Raw genomic sequence first — 14470 nt, 5'->3', positions numbered from 1 at the left:
GGCGGAGCTTTAGCCTGCGTCATCTGCTCAAGCAGCGCGTCACGCGCTGATCGCTATCCGTAGGCTTCGGTTTCTCCAAGCTTAAGAACGTAGTTTATTTGTTTGCTTTTTCTACGGAACCGCCACCGGGTTCCCCGGAATTGGCGATCATCCATCTGGATGTTAATAGCGAGGAGTGACTGTCTTTCTGTCAGAACAAGGATCTCCTGGCTATGTTTCATTATGGCCGCACTCCTTTACATTTACCGCTTTTTAACAAATCTTGTTTCTGCGCTCTCTCGTGCGCGGTTACGTCCTATCTGGATATTTTTGTGTTCCGTCAGGACGCGGATACGAAGGATGTAGCTTTGCTTTTAGCCTGGGTGTAGGTCTCTTTCAAAAAGGTTTGTTCTTTTGGCGAGACTTTAATCTCTTCCTTTCTGGAAGGTTCCTCTTTGTGGGTTCGCTTCTATGCACAGGGAGTCTTCTCTATCTTAAAAGCTCACCGCAGAAGGAAAGCGCACGGCAGGCCTTGGCTTTTTGTTGTTTTCAAATAAAGGCTTCAGGCTCGCCGTTCTCGTTTTTATCTTTTGTCTCCTTACCCTCGCGTTCGTGGCAGGGTTCTGTGTCTATTTTCCACCTTTCTTCCCCCTGAGGCAAGTTAGCGGTGGGTGTTGATAGGCACACAAAAGCACGCTTTCTTTCACACTTGTGGCAGTTATGTCAACTGGAAGTTAGTTCTCGGCATCACTCTTCTTTCGCCTTTGTGTGTAACACAGCGGCTGGGGGGGATTAGGTTTCCCTCTTTGTGGGGGGAGACACGGGTGCCTCCCTTTTGGTTCTCTTTCATGGTTCGTTTGGGATTTCAGAGCTTCAGGGTTCTGATCTTTTTTCTAGTCTTACGTTTGTTCAGCCGTTTTTGGATCTCTTGGAGATTGTGCAAGCGGCCCTTGATAGAAGTCCTTTACTCCAGGTGTAACTGGGAGTGCAGGGCTGGATCACATTAGATGTCTAAGGCTTCTCAGCTTTGATAGGACCCTTTGTGGTCTGTTGGGCGTTAAGCAATAGAACAAAGGGTTGGAACATGTGTTGTTTCAAGCAGACAACTCCACAGGGGGCTTTTCTCATCTAGAAAAGGGGGTCTCTCACTCCCTATCGCTTCCTCACGGAACTTGAGAGGTTTTGGTGGTTTTACCATCACGAGATCTTTTTAGCAGTGAAGTACCTTCATGAGAGTCTCTATGACTGGGCGGACTCTCTAAGTCTGTCGGCCATATGGCCACTTGGAGCAGACTCTCTTTGACCACATGTTTTTGTTCCTTCGGGGGAATGGGAGAAATTTCTAATAATGAGTTTTTGCCTTTTGGTACTATCGCCTTTTGCTTGTCTTCGTCGCCCGACTGCCGGGCATGGAAATTTTTACTCTTGTTTTTCTTTGAGCGGCCTGCCGGTCGCACAGTTTGGGCCCGTTCTTTCGGGGTTGCCAGACCTCGTTAGGCTGGCAAGAGGGCTCCGGTTTTGCTCACACTCGTTTCTCACGGGTGTCTACTGTAAGGATAGTTTTGAGTTGCTCGGGCTCTTCTGCCCGTCAACTCTGGACTGGTACTTGTCCTGTTGTCTGGCTTGGAACAGATGGCTTATGTTTTAACGGATAGAACTCCTCTTCTCTCGGTACATTGAAGGTGGCGAGCCACCTATTTTGGCTTTCCGTTCTTTTTCTCCCGCGTCTTGGTTTAAGACATTATGTGATATCAGTTTTACTGAGACAGCTCGGTGCTTATTTTTCTCTTGGTGGCTTTATAACCAGCAAGTTTAAGAGGGCCTACTTTAGGCTTGCTGGAAGCTGATCTTCAGTCCTTTCTTGGACTTTGCTCCTAGTTTTAGGGTTTTTGTGATTGTATTCTTTGACTCTTTTACTTAGCTAGCCTTGCTGTTCAACACGGAAATCCGCCATGCTTACTCGGGTAGCTTCTGTGAGAAGTGGGAGTAAGTGTTTTTTCTGCTAATTTTGCTTTAGACAGATTTTCGGAGAAAGACTGATCTATGGCACTTAGGTTTCTTTTGGGTTTTCTGGCATATAAGCGGAACTGATCTGGAGTTACCAACTTTGATTCACCGTTCTAATCTTAATCACTATTTTGGCTCCCCTAGAGCCATATTTAGCCTTTTGGTCTGTTCGAGTTTTGAAGATTTTTTCTGACTTGCACGGATTGCTTGAGATCATTAAATCTAAGGGCTCTTGTTCTTATCTTTCTGCTTCGTCGCCCTTTAACCTTAACGGTTATATACGACGCTAAACACTGATTAATTTATATAAAGGGAGAAAGAATGTCTTTCAACTTTGGTAGGGGTAATGACCTGTTAAGGTCAACCTTGCCTAGATGGACTGCCACAGTGTTCAGGTATGCCTTCAAGTGGTGGCAGTAGATAGGGGGGGGGGGGGCAGTCAGTCAGTCCTCCCCCTTCGAACAGCACGGACTCTATATTCCTTTCTTGAGCATTTTTATGGCTCTTGGAGATTCTGATGTACATTTTTGTACGGTTATAGCCCTCCACAGTTTTCCGTTTAGGACTCTGCACACTAGATCGGAATCTCAGGAACTTCTTTTTATCTCACTCGTTATGGTGCGCTTTAAAGACATCTCGAGGGTAGTGTTAGCCAATTGGGTCTCCACCATAGTTAGACAAGTTATGTATGGTGGCAGAGTCAGGCAGGGGATGTCAGGGCAGTTTTGCCCTTTACTACAGCTAGGCCTCACGGGGCAAGAGATTGGGCTTCCACTCTAGCTGCTCTTCGATTTGGTCTCCTGGCAGAACTGAGTTCTTGAGTCGGCTTGCTGGCTTTATTGAAAGGTTTTTCTTTGGTGTTTATCTCAGAGATGCCTATGCATTGAGATAGGATGTGTTTCTGGGTTACCTGCTCTGTTAGCGGCAGGACAGATTCTCAATTCCTGTTTGGGTTAAGTGCCCTCCACCTATAGTAGCAATCTGCTATATGTGAGTTGGGTAAGATATGTAATTTAATTAAAAATTTTAGTAATAAATTTTCATTTGATTAATATACTTACCCAACTCACATCGTTTATTCCCTCCCGCCTCCCCGCTGTGGGGGGTGGATTTCTAAAAAAGGGGAGTGAGTTGGGCTTCGTTTGGAATGATGCATATGGCGGCGTATGCGCGCGCATACGGAAGTCGGAAGTATGTATTAATATGGCCTTATGGGTATTGGTCACTCTTTTTTTAGAGGGGCTTCCCTTGTTACCAAGGGGATGCGTACAGCGTTACCAGCACTGAACTAGAGTTAATTGCTATATGTGAGTTGGGTAAGTATATTAATCAAATGAAAATTTATTACTAAAATTTTTAATTATATCTGTTGGAATTTCTTTGAAAATACTGCATGCTCTGTTAAAACAAAAAGTCAAAAACACTTTACTGGGTGGACATTCAAAACAGCTTTTGATAGATTTTGTTAAGTTTTTAGATTTCCTTTATTTGATAGATTTTGAATTAATATTGTGCATCGGCAAGTGAATAAGATTATGATGAGTTCACTGTTCTTTTCTGTCATTGGTTTTGTCTGTTTATAACTTGACTGCTATGTATTGCACATAGGCTTGCACAATGTTTTTGAGCTTGATTACCCCGTTTCTTCTTCCTGTTACAGTGACTAGCTTCTCGCTGGAGGAGTTGTTTGTGAATGCACCAGAAATGCAGAAGTTAGTGAGAATAGCGGAAGAGCCTGGCGTGATTGAAGTGCTTTTCCAGTCAGCTAATTCCAAGAAGGTATTCTTTCTTTTTAAAGCTGTTATGATTGTGATAGTTGTCTTTTTTCTTTCAAGAGCCACCCCATTGAATTTCATGAAATATGACATTCTGAACACTGCATGATAGTGCTGCTATCATTTATTTTCTTCAGAACATTTCCAAAAGTGGTCATACAACTGGTCAATTTTTTAATGTTTTAGTACATTTTTGAGGAAAAAAGGTTCAACACTTCAGCTAAAATGACTTCACAGTTTTGGATGATTTCAAAGAAGTTTCGGCATTTTGCCAACTACTGATGGCAACCGACAGCCGTGAACATAAAAGAATGAGGGATGGATAACTTAAAAATCTAAGATGAGCTGAAGAAAGGAAGAGACAGAGAATACACTGATTTTAATTGAAGTGAAAAGCAGCATTCAGTGTACAGTATGGCTGAAAGCCCACATGAGGTGAAAAAGTTTGCATGGAAAGATGGTTCTGTGAATATTTTGCTAAACCAATTAGTTCCAGTTCTAATGATGCTTGACTCTCTACCCCTTTCGGTTAATATTTAAACAGAAACCCCTGTCTCTTTCAGTTTGAATCTCTCTTGACTACCAACAATGTGACAGCCACTTTCGTGATGCTGTGTGCTCCCTCGGCAACTCTGGACCAGTACCTGACAGTACCTGCTGGGGTCATCATTGACCTTTCGACCTTGAAGACACGCCTGTGTGACCTTGACTTTGACCTTCTGCAGCAAGAGGTCATGGGATTCTTGGACATCGAGCGTCTTATGGCTGCTGTAAGTTGTGATTCATGTTGGTGATTGTTGATTAGTCAGTGGTTATATGAGATTACTTTTTTCTCTTGCTTAATGAATGCACAGGAATAGAAAAACACATTTTGATTTACAGACTGTATTTGAACTGCATGTGAAGAGAGCTTGGAGTGTCAAATCTTTCAATAGTTCAAGAAGTACTGTTCTTTCTTGCCTGTGATAGACTGTGGAGTGATTGTCATGTCCAATATTTCAGCATGAACTGAACCTATTCTGTTGCTTTCACAGTTCAATGGTTCACTGCCTGTGGACTACACAAAAGTGGGCCAGCAGCTTAATCGTATGTCCGAACTGATTGTCAAGTGGGCCATGAAACCTCCAACATTTACCTTGCCGTCTGCCTGGCAGAATGAATCCTTCTGGCTGGGTATGCTAGAAAACTATGCCATGACACGCCAAGGCCCTGATGCTATTCTGCAAGAGTGAGTACTGTATATTTGGATGGAGGGTTGGGGAGTGGTTGGGGCTGTGTGGTGGTGGGGGGTTGTCTGTGTACACAGTCTGGACATCTGTTTGTTTGACACTCTGTGTAAATCGGTTTTCTGTTGGAGTCTATTAGATCAGTTTGATAAAGTTCTTTAAACAGTTCTGGGTGTCCAACATAAAACAAGATTCTGTGAAGGATTTAGCATGAAACTTCTGGTAAGGTACACTGGCGGACAAGAATGAGAAATAAGGGGGTGGCTGTTTCCAATCCAAAGTTATATACATGTATTAACTTTTCATTACTCATACACAGCAAACAATTTCAAGCTTTTAATAAACTTGCAGTCTTTTCTGAAGTTTCTTTTACCAAACACTGTTCAATCCTTACAGACTGGAAAGCTTCATGGACAAGCTAGGACCCTTGCTGACAGACGACTCCATAAGACAGGTGGTGCTGGTGGCACAGACCGTAATGCGACTGCTCAACCAGAACCTGGCCGCCATGCAGAGTCAGAACCTCACCTTGGAGAACATGGTCCAGCGGATTCCCATCCTGCGGGAGGTGTTCACAGCTCTGGGCATCCAGGGTGACATTCTGGACGCCATGCTAGAGGCTCCTGTCCAGAGCGGTCAGATGCTTGTGGAGGCGCTGCTCTCTAGCGGGACGGCTGCTCAAGAATCTGTCTGCAACATCACCAGGCTACAGGAGCTGCTGAAGCTGCCAGCATCTTTTGATACCACTGCTCTGTATCGTGCAGTGTGCCTGAACAACGCCACAGAAGCTGTGAACAATCTGGTCAGCAACTTGGACATTCAGGGTCTAATCGACGGCTTGGAGTCACCAACAACCATGGCCAACTGGTCTCAGATCTTCCAGCAGTCGGAGCAACTCCAGCGAGAAGTGCAAAACCTCATCGAACACCCTCCGTCCTTCAACGCCAGCAGCCTGATCTCCTCGTTGGAGAGGAACTTCAACACCTCTGACATGTGGCAGATGTCATCCATGTTCAACTTCGACCAGCTCATGGGCCTCATGGACACCTTCCCGGAGCTGAAGATGCTGGAAGGAGTGATGAGGTCTTCTGGAATCATAGTGGAGTTTCTAGACGACATGGTCAACAGGTTGCAGATTGATGGGGTCACGCTTGACCTGGCTTCTCTCTTCTCCTCCAGTCCCTCCTTTGTGCGGTTGATGGACGCCACGCTTCACGCACAGCCGGACCTCTTCACGGCTCTCACTTTCTTGCAGCTCAGACCTAGCAAGGTTGGTAGTGTGTGTGTATTGTGGTTTGGGAGTGATAGGTTTGAGCGGAAAAGGTGGTTGTTGGACTCTGTGTGTGTGTGTTAGTGTGTGTGTTTGTGTGTGTGTTTAAAGTTTCCATGGGGTATATTTCAATATGGAGGAACTAGACCTTCACCTGAACAAGAATAGATAGAAAAAAAAGGCATGAATGCATAATCTACCCAATTCCAAAGTCTCCAATGCATAAATCATGTGCACCTGTGTATCAATCGTTATTTCTTTTCATCTTCCAGGCAAACGAGCTGATGGGACTGCAGCCAGAAGACTTGCGTAGCACTCTGTGCACGGCAAGCGAGTTGGAGAAGTACGTCATGATGCCTGCTGAAACCAACATCACGGAGATTGTGGACGTTCTCTGCTCGCTCAACTTCACACAGTTTGCTGAGGAACTGGATGAAAACTTCATGGTGTCAAAACTCACCCAGAAGGTGTGCATTGACTTTTGAGAAAAGTTCCATGCATTTTATGCGTTTGTTCATTGATTAATCGGATAAATCACAAACTAGATGATGAACTAAATATTCACAGGGGAGAATTGACTTTCTGACTGAAATGACTTCTTAATTGTTCTAATGCTAGTGTCAACAAAGGAGATTAATTCATTGGATGTTCATGGCAGGGCTGATGACAATCAGTAGCTATAAAACGTGTGAGTGTTTCCTTTGTTTAGGCCTAAAAAAAAAATAGGTGTGGTTACGGTAACCCGACCTACCCTATTTTTGGGGGCCGACCCTATAACTTTTTATTACATTTGTCAAAAAAAACACCAAAAAACCCAAGTAAACGAGTGCAGAAAACGCAATAAAAGCGAAAGCGCCCGAGTCGCACACTTATTTCCCTGTCAAGTAGGTTTAATTTGTACACATTAGAAAAAAAAGTTTTTTGTGTGGCTATGTTACCGTAACCACACCTATTATTTTTTTTGGCCTTACTAAGTGGCATGAGCTTGATGGTCTTGCTTGTACACAACCAACTGTGAAGGATAGTTTAGTTTTTAGTTCATAACAAAAAGACCAAAAAGCACTGTACTCACGTTGGAATGACGAACACGGAACAAATAACGGCGACGTGTTCGTCATTCTAACGTGAGTACAGTGCTTTTTGGTCTTTTTGTTGTTCGCTCTCACGTGCAGTCGCCATTGTTTATTTGTTTTTAGTGCATAGTTTTAGAGTGTGTTTTTTATTTTTATATATATCATTTTGCTTTTGAATGCGTTTTACACTTGTGATGGAGATTGTACTGAGTACTTTCACTCCACTATTGGTACTGACATCATTGCAGCATCATGCCTGGTGTGCATAGAGCGAGTTAACAACACTAAACTTCATTTGATCTTTTCTCCCCAGCTCAACGCAGCCATGAACAGCAGTGAGCCCCTGAATCTTCAGAAGTATGTGGCCACATACTTGAACTTTGTGGAACACATCAACACTCTGGCAGGAGTGAAGAATGTCACTTTTGATGGTAACGACATCGCGAAAGCCTTTGACGTGAACATGACTCGCTTGACGGAGACTCTGATGTCTCTGGGCGCCAGACTGGAAGTGGACTATCCTGCTCTGCTCGCTGGGTCGTACGTACTGTTTCTTCGATGTTTCGTTGCGGTTTAGATATGTTGTTCTGTCTGTGTAGTGCCCATTTTGCAGTCTTGGTGTGTTCTGTTTGAATTGCAACCACATTGCACTTTTGTGTGTTCTACTTCTGATTGGGGGGAGGGGGGGGTGGTTTGGTTTATAGGGTATTTATCGGGCTTAGCATTGAATTTGTAATAAGAAAGGCTTTTCCAGTCGATGCCGGTGGTAATGAAAGAAATACTGTAGGATTTAATATTTTTAGTTGTGCAGTACATGGAGGAATTTGTCTAATTGATAATTACATGCATGTTTGAGCATCAGGATCATGTTGCTATTTTGACATGTGAGTTAAAAACAGTATGAAGTGATATGTTGAGCATTATACTTTTGCAAACACTGACAGCATACTTATTTTCTGTGTGTGATTCAGTTTGGAGAGCTCACTGGCAGCCCTTGGCAATAGCAGTGAGGGACAGGCCATTGTCTATGCCTTGAAGGTTATGGAGGCGTACCTGCACAGTTTCAACAAGGCCTTGAAACACATCAGCTGTAAGTGCCCCTTTTGTCATTATATGAGTTGAAGATGGTAGAGTTATTTGTATGTGTGTGTGTGTGTGTATGTGTGTGTGTGTGTGTGTGTGTGGTATTGCAAATAAAACAAGTCGCGTAAGGCGAAATTACAACATTTAGTCAAGCTGTGGAACTCACAGAATGAAACTGAACGCACTGCATTTTTTCACAATGACCGTAGTCCGCCGCTCGTGCAAAACGCAGTGAAACTGACGAGCCTGTTTAGCGCGGTAGTGGTTTCGCTGTGCTGCATAGTACGCTTTTCTGTACCTCTCTTCGTTTTAACTTTCTGAGCGTGTTTTTAATCCAAACATATCATATCTATATGTTTTTGGAATCAGGAACCGACAAGGAATAAGATGAAATTGTTTTTAAATCGATTTCGGAAATTTAATTTTGATCATAATTTTTATATTTTTAATTTTCAGAGCTTGTTTTTAATTCGAATATAACATATTTATATGTTTTTGAAATAAAAAAATAATGAAGAATAAGATGAACGTAAATTTGGATCGTTTTATTTATAAAAATAAATTACAATTTTCAGATTTTTAATGACCAAAGTCATTAATTAATTTTTAAGCCACCAAACTGAAATGCAATACCGAAGTCCGGCCTTTGTCGAAGATTGCTCGGCCAAAATTTCAATCAATTTTATTGATAAATGAGGGTGTGACAGTGCCGCCTCAACTTTTACAAAAAGCCGGATATGACGTCATCAAAGACATTTATCGAAAAAATGAGAAAGAAAATGTCAGGGAATATCATACCCAGGAACTCTCATGTAAAATTTCATAAAGATCGGTCGAGTAGTTTACTCTGAATCGCTCTACACACACACACAGACAGACACAAACACACACAGAGACACACATAGACCACGACCCTTGTCTCGATTCCCCCTCTATGTTAAAACATTTAGTCACAAACTGTCATCAGAGGACCTTATTTCACAGCCATCACTGTAAATGTGACTTGCATTGCCAACACACAAAAATACAAACAGTAATCTGTATGTCATTTTATTACACAGCACGCCCGATCAGTCTGGCGTCTATTATGAACAACACAGAGGTGGGCAAGATCGTCATGCCCTTCTTGCAGAACCCGTACAGCCTGGAGGACATCTTGAATCTGGAACTGCTCCCCAGCAAGGTATGGTGAAGCCTGTTTGTGGAATTATTCATTGGTGTCAAAGCCATGCTTGTTTGTTGACACATACACACTGATATTGCTGTGATTCAGCAAATCTGAATGCCGTGGTAAAAGTATGACACTGCTAATAAAAAATTCCCAACAGTATTGCATGTACTGAGTAATGGCTTTAAGGCTGGAGTATACACCTGAGGCCAAATTTCAAAGTGGTTAGGGAGTTTTAAAAGTTACTTTTTCTGTTAGTTCAATGTTTGATTTATCAGGAAAAAAACAAAAATGAATAGTGCTTGTCGGACAAAATTTTAAGATAATGACTAAAGTTTGAGCATAGGCATCAGATTTTTTCAGACAAACCCTACTGAAGAAATTGTGATATTTTATTGTGAATAATTATGTAAACAAAATAACAATCGGATGATCACAAACTGATTTTACTGGTGAATTTGGAGAAAAAACCCCATATGTATCCATTTTTGAAGCCCAATTTGAAGCATGGAACACAGTCAAACATAAATTAAAAGTGTTAAAGTGGTTACAGTGTTCAGAAATAGTGTTAGATAACAAGTTGAGTTATCCCACTTCACCACTTTCAAAAGAAATACACCTGTTGTCGCGCAAAATGTTGAACTGTGATGCTTTTACTACCCCCACCCCCTACTAATTTTTGAGTCACTTGAGAAAAAGTGACTCTATGTAATCGGTCAGTGTTAGTCTGTCCGGCCGGCCGTCCGTAGACACCACCTTAACGTTGGACTTTTCTCGGAAACTATCAAAGCGATCGGGCTCATATTTTGTTTAGTCGTGACCTCCAATGACCTCTACACTTTAACGATGGTTTCGTTGACCTTTGACCTTTTTCAAGGTCACAGGTCAGCGTCAAAGGAAAAATTAGACATTTTATATCTTTGACAAAGTTCATCGGATGTGATTGAAACTTTGTAGGATTATTCTTTACATCAAAGTATTTACATCTGTAGCCTTTTACGAACGTTATCAGAAAAACAAGGGAGATAACTAGCCTTTTCTGTTCGGCAACACACAACTTAACGTTGGGCTTTTCTCGGAAACTATAAAAGTGACCGGGCTCAAATTTTATGTGAACGTGACTCATTGTGTTGTGAATAGCAATTTCTTCCTGTCCATCTGATGCCTCATATAATATTCAGAACTGCGAAAGTGACTCGATCGAGCGTTTGCTCTTCTTGTTCAGAAAAGAGTGCATATTATCTTCCACTTAGAAAAGTAAGATAATGAGATGATTAGGAACTGAAAAAGAGCATTAGAAAACAAAATAGAACATAAAACATAGTGATTTTCCTGGTGAATTCAGAATTAACACCTATAAACCCATTTTTGAAGAAAAAATAAAAATGTACCGACCATGGCAAGGTTCGAACCGGCGATCTCATGGTCTCTAGCGCACTTCACTAACAACTGAGCTAAGAAGACAAGCTGACTGTTGTGTGAAAAATAGGAAAGTATATTTTGTGGTATACTCTATCTCGTAAATGCAGGTTCTAGCTATTGTTTTAAATTGGACTGATAAAAAATGTCGATATTTTACATCTTCTGGCATTTCCGAATGTTTTTTTTCTCGTTATTTTGCATATGGATATGGCTCATGCGTGGGTTACCTGTTACGACACACAAGGCGTTCTATATCCGATAAGGGAGGCTACCCCCAACGTAGTCGCAGAAGTATCCTACAGCCTTAAGCAAGATTTTCCTGAAAGTAAACGGGTCATGTCAAATGGTTTGGGAAAATTGAGATGAAGTACATGTACTTTTGCGTGATTATAACAGTGTGAAGATATTTGTCAATACCAAGGTTTGAAGTGAGTTCTATTCAAGGTTTTAGGAAGGAGTAGATTGCATGTGTGTTTGTACATTTGGACTAATGCATCTGCTAAAACATTTCAGAGATGTAATAAAATATCTTGTGCACAAACCAGTAACTTTTCACTTTGTTCATAATTCTGTCTTTTCTGTTGATGAACAGATGAGCGCCCTGTTCTCAAGCCCCGATGTGACTGACGTCCTGTGTGGACCACAACTGTTCACGGCCTTTGCCGCCCCTGGCAACGAGAGCGCTGTTCTGCGACACTTGCAGACGTCCGTCTGCAGCGCTAACGCTACTGTGATGATGTGGCAAGCCATCATGGGACAGGCTGGTGGATATCAACTCTATCAGCAGGTAAAACATTTTTCTCTTCTTTTCTCTGTGGTTAGAATGAAGGGAGAGGAGGGGAACGGCATGGTCTACTTTTGTGATACATTTGAAATGAGCTATTTTGTGTTCATCAGCTATGCTGGTGAGAGCAGCATGCCGATTCTTTGTTTTATAGTTAAGAGTGATCTTCTTCTTCTTCTTCTTCGTTCGTGGGCTGAAACTCCCACGTACACTACGTGTTTTTTGCACGAGTGGAATTTTACGTGTATGACCGTTTTTACCCCGCCATTTAGGCATCCATACGCCGCTTTCGGGGGAAGCATGCTGGGTATTTTCGTGTTTCTATAACCCACCGAACTCTGACATGGATTACAGGATCTTTTTCGTGCGCACTTGGTCTTGTGCTTGCGTGTACACATGGGGGTGTTCGGACAAAGAGTGATAATATCAGGGTTCCCTTGAATTTTGTGTGTAAAATTAACCCATCTTGCCAGTCTCCGCTGACTTACATTTGTGCAAAGGTGATTTAGGAACATCATGAATTAGAATTCAAAAAAATAATTTTTTTGACCCATACAAATCTTGATAGGTTAATCTCAGGTTAATGCATTGTTCAAATGAAATTGACAGGGCATATTCACATTTATTGCCTCCTTTGTTTTCATCCACAGCCGTTCGTTCTTATAATCATGTATAAATGGGAAAATCATCCTTAATCTTTGCCACCAGATGGAGCTGCTGTACCAGGAAGTTGCAGCGGGCAGAGCCAGCGTCAATATGACAGCCATCACCAGTGACACACAAACGCTGATCAACATGGTAATGCAGATCATTCAGGAGTACCAGAACGGAACCCGCTCCACCCAGGGTTTGTTGGACTGGACCTCTTTTGAGGACATTTTCAACCGTTTCAGCAAATCTGTGGGAGACAGGCTCCTGAACATGTCACAGCAGTGGTGAGTTGACTTTCTTTGCAAATGTTTTTTGAAAAATGTCGTGCTTTTCATTCTTCTGCATTGTTTGTCTTTGTAACCAATAAAGTTCTGTTGCACTAAGCGTACTACAGTAACGTCATACGGTTCAAGTAAAGTGTGGTGATGTATTTAACAGAAATGTTTGCAGTGCTTAAACTGACTATTCTTGTGGTATTTTTGTCAATAGTTCAGTTTGTGTGTGTGTTTGTCTTGTCTTCTAGCCTGCCTGTTTGTCTGCCTGTCTTGTTGTGTTAATGAACTGATTAGATTGTCCTCTTCTGGTTTTAGGGAAAAAGAAACCATCAGACCCTCATAACTCATAATGCAACTTCCAGATATTCATCATTCTGTCATTTACTAGTTTATCCACTTAACATGTTTAAGTTTTTCTCGCACATGCTCTGTCTGTGTACAGGTCATCCGAGCTGACAGCTGCAATCCTGCCCTCCATCCCTGACGACTCCAGCTCCTCCATGGCCCGCACCATCAACACCATGAACATCTTCATGGAGATCATCAATGACAGACTGGACGACATGATCAGTAAGTAATGTGCTGCTGTTTCAAATCTAGAGACCTAAACAAATCCCAGAAAATCAAGTCTTTACAAGGAGTTAGTCTTAAAATTGAGGTACATTTACAGAGGTTATGAACATAAATCTGAGGCTACAGTTAGGTCTTAAAATGGGGGAAGTCTTACATTAGGGGGCGGGGGGGGGGGGGGGATTAGTTATAATAGAAGAGGGAGGTATCACATTCCATCTTTGTATTGAACTGTGCAAAATAATGATACATTACTCATGTACCAAAAGGAACATTTTTCAGAAGCAATACTGTAGAGGAAGATATGTACCAAATTACTGGAATGTAGGTGGAAAACAGGTTTTACTCTATGCAGAGATCATGTGGCTGACAGATTTTCATTTGTGACAGAGAATGGTGTGAGCCTGCAAACACTGCTAAACCACAGTGACGCTTTGGTTCACCTGATGGAAGCCTACCTGGACTTGACGAGACTATCACCTCAGGCCTGGCTGGACAACCACTTCAACATGTCAAAGGTACGCATACGTCTGCTAGTTCTCCCCTACTGCAGTACACAGCATTGAGATAGTTTCTGTGACTTTTTTTGCATAAAAGACATTTGAGCACCAAATTGTGTTACATTGTTAGAGAATTCTTATGTGTTATCCTTACTGCATTCTTGTTAGGTTCTCATTCTGATTCTAGCTTGCCCCCTCAACTATACACTTCACTTTACATAGTTTTTCATACCAAGCACAAATGACTTTGCCCAATCGCTGTATTAGAGAAACATGCTCTTTCAACATGTGTGTGTGTTGTGTGTGTGTGTGCTGTGTGTGTGTGTAGCAATATTGTGCTTTCTATATTATGCTTAACTTTTCTAGTTTTATTTTGACTGTGCAGGTGGTAAAAGTGGCAGCAAATGAAACAATGCTGAACCAGATGTGTACTGCCAAAACTTTGGCGGCCTACCTGGCTGACAGATATAATGTTACGACTGTGACATCCACCATTCAGACGGTTCTGTGTAGTGTCACCACTGAGCTGCCACAAGCCTTCACCCAGTTCATTGACATGCAGGCTATTGAGACCCAGGTAACACTATACGTTATTTGTATTTTTGACCAAAATATGACATTTTACACAGATCAAGGCGGTCAGTGTTCCTCTGAGACCGCGCTGAGACTGTCATATTTTGGTCAAAA

General features: G+C 42.1%; 1 protein-coding gene across 6 annotated transcripts in view; it reads left to right on the top strand.

Annotated features, from left to right (window-relative positions):
- The window catches only part of LOC138958697 (uncharacterized), a 189207-nt gene that overhangs the window by 105522 nt on the left and 69215 nt on the right, over nt 1-14470 (top strand). For all 6 annotated transcript variants that reach the window (XM_070329921.1, XM_070329924.1, XM_070329920.1 and 3 more), the window contains exons 43-55: nt 3647-3765; nt 4325-4531; nt 4796-4989; nt 5384-6257; nt 6530-6724; nt 7644-7870; nt 8302-8420; nt 9475-9596; nt 11596-11790; nt 12496-12722; nt 13156-13283; nt 13674-13801; nt 14169-14360. In XM_070329921.1, the coding sequence (XP_070186022.1) occupies nt 3647-3765; nt 4325-4531; nt 4796-4989; nt 5384-6257; nt 6530-6724; nt 7644-7870; nt 8302-8420; nt 9475-9596; nt 11596-11790; nt 12496-12722; nt 13156-13283; nt 13674-13801; nt 14169-14360 (2927 nt within the window). The remainder of the gene's footprint in view (nt 1-3646; nt 3766-4324; nt 4532-4795; nt 4990-5383; nt 6258-6529; nt 6725-7643; nt 7871-8301; nt 8421-9474; nt 9597-11595; nt 11791-12495; nt 12723-13155; nt 13284-13673; nt 13802-14168; nt 14361-14470) is intronic.

This window comes from Littorina saxatilis, linkage group LG2, assembly GCF_037325665.1.
Source record: "Littorina saxatilis isolate snail1 linkage group LG2, US_GU_Lsax_2.0, whole genome shotgun sequence".
Lineage (NCBI taxonomy): Eukaryota > Metazoa > Mollusca > Gastropoda > Littorinimorpha > Littorinidae > Littorina > Littorina saxatilis.
The sequence above is the reverse complement of the archived record's forward strand: the minus strand, read 5'-3'. Positions and strand labels throughout refer to the sequence as shown.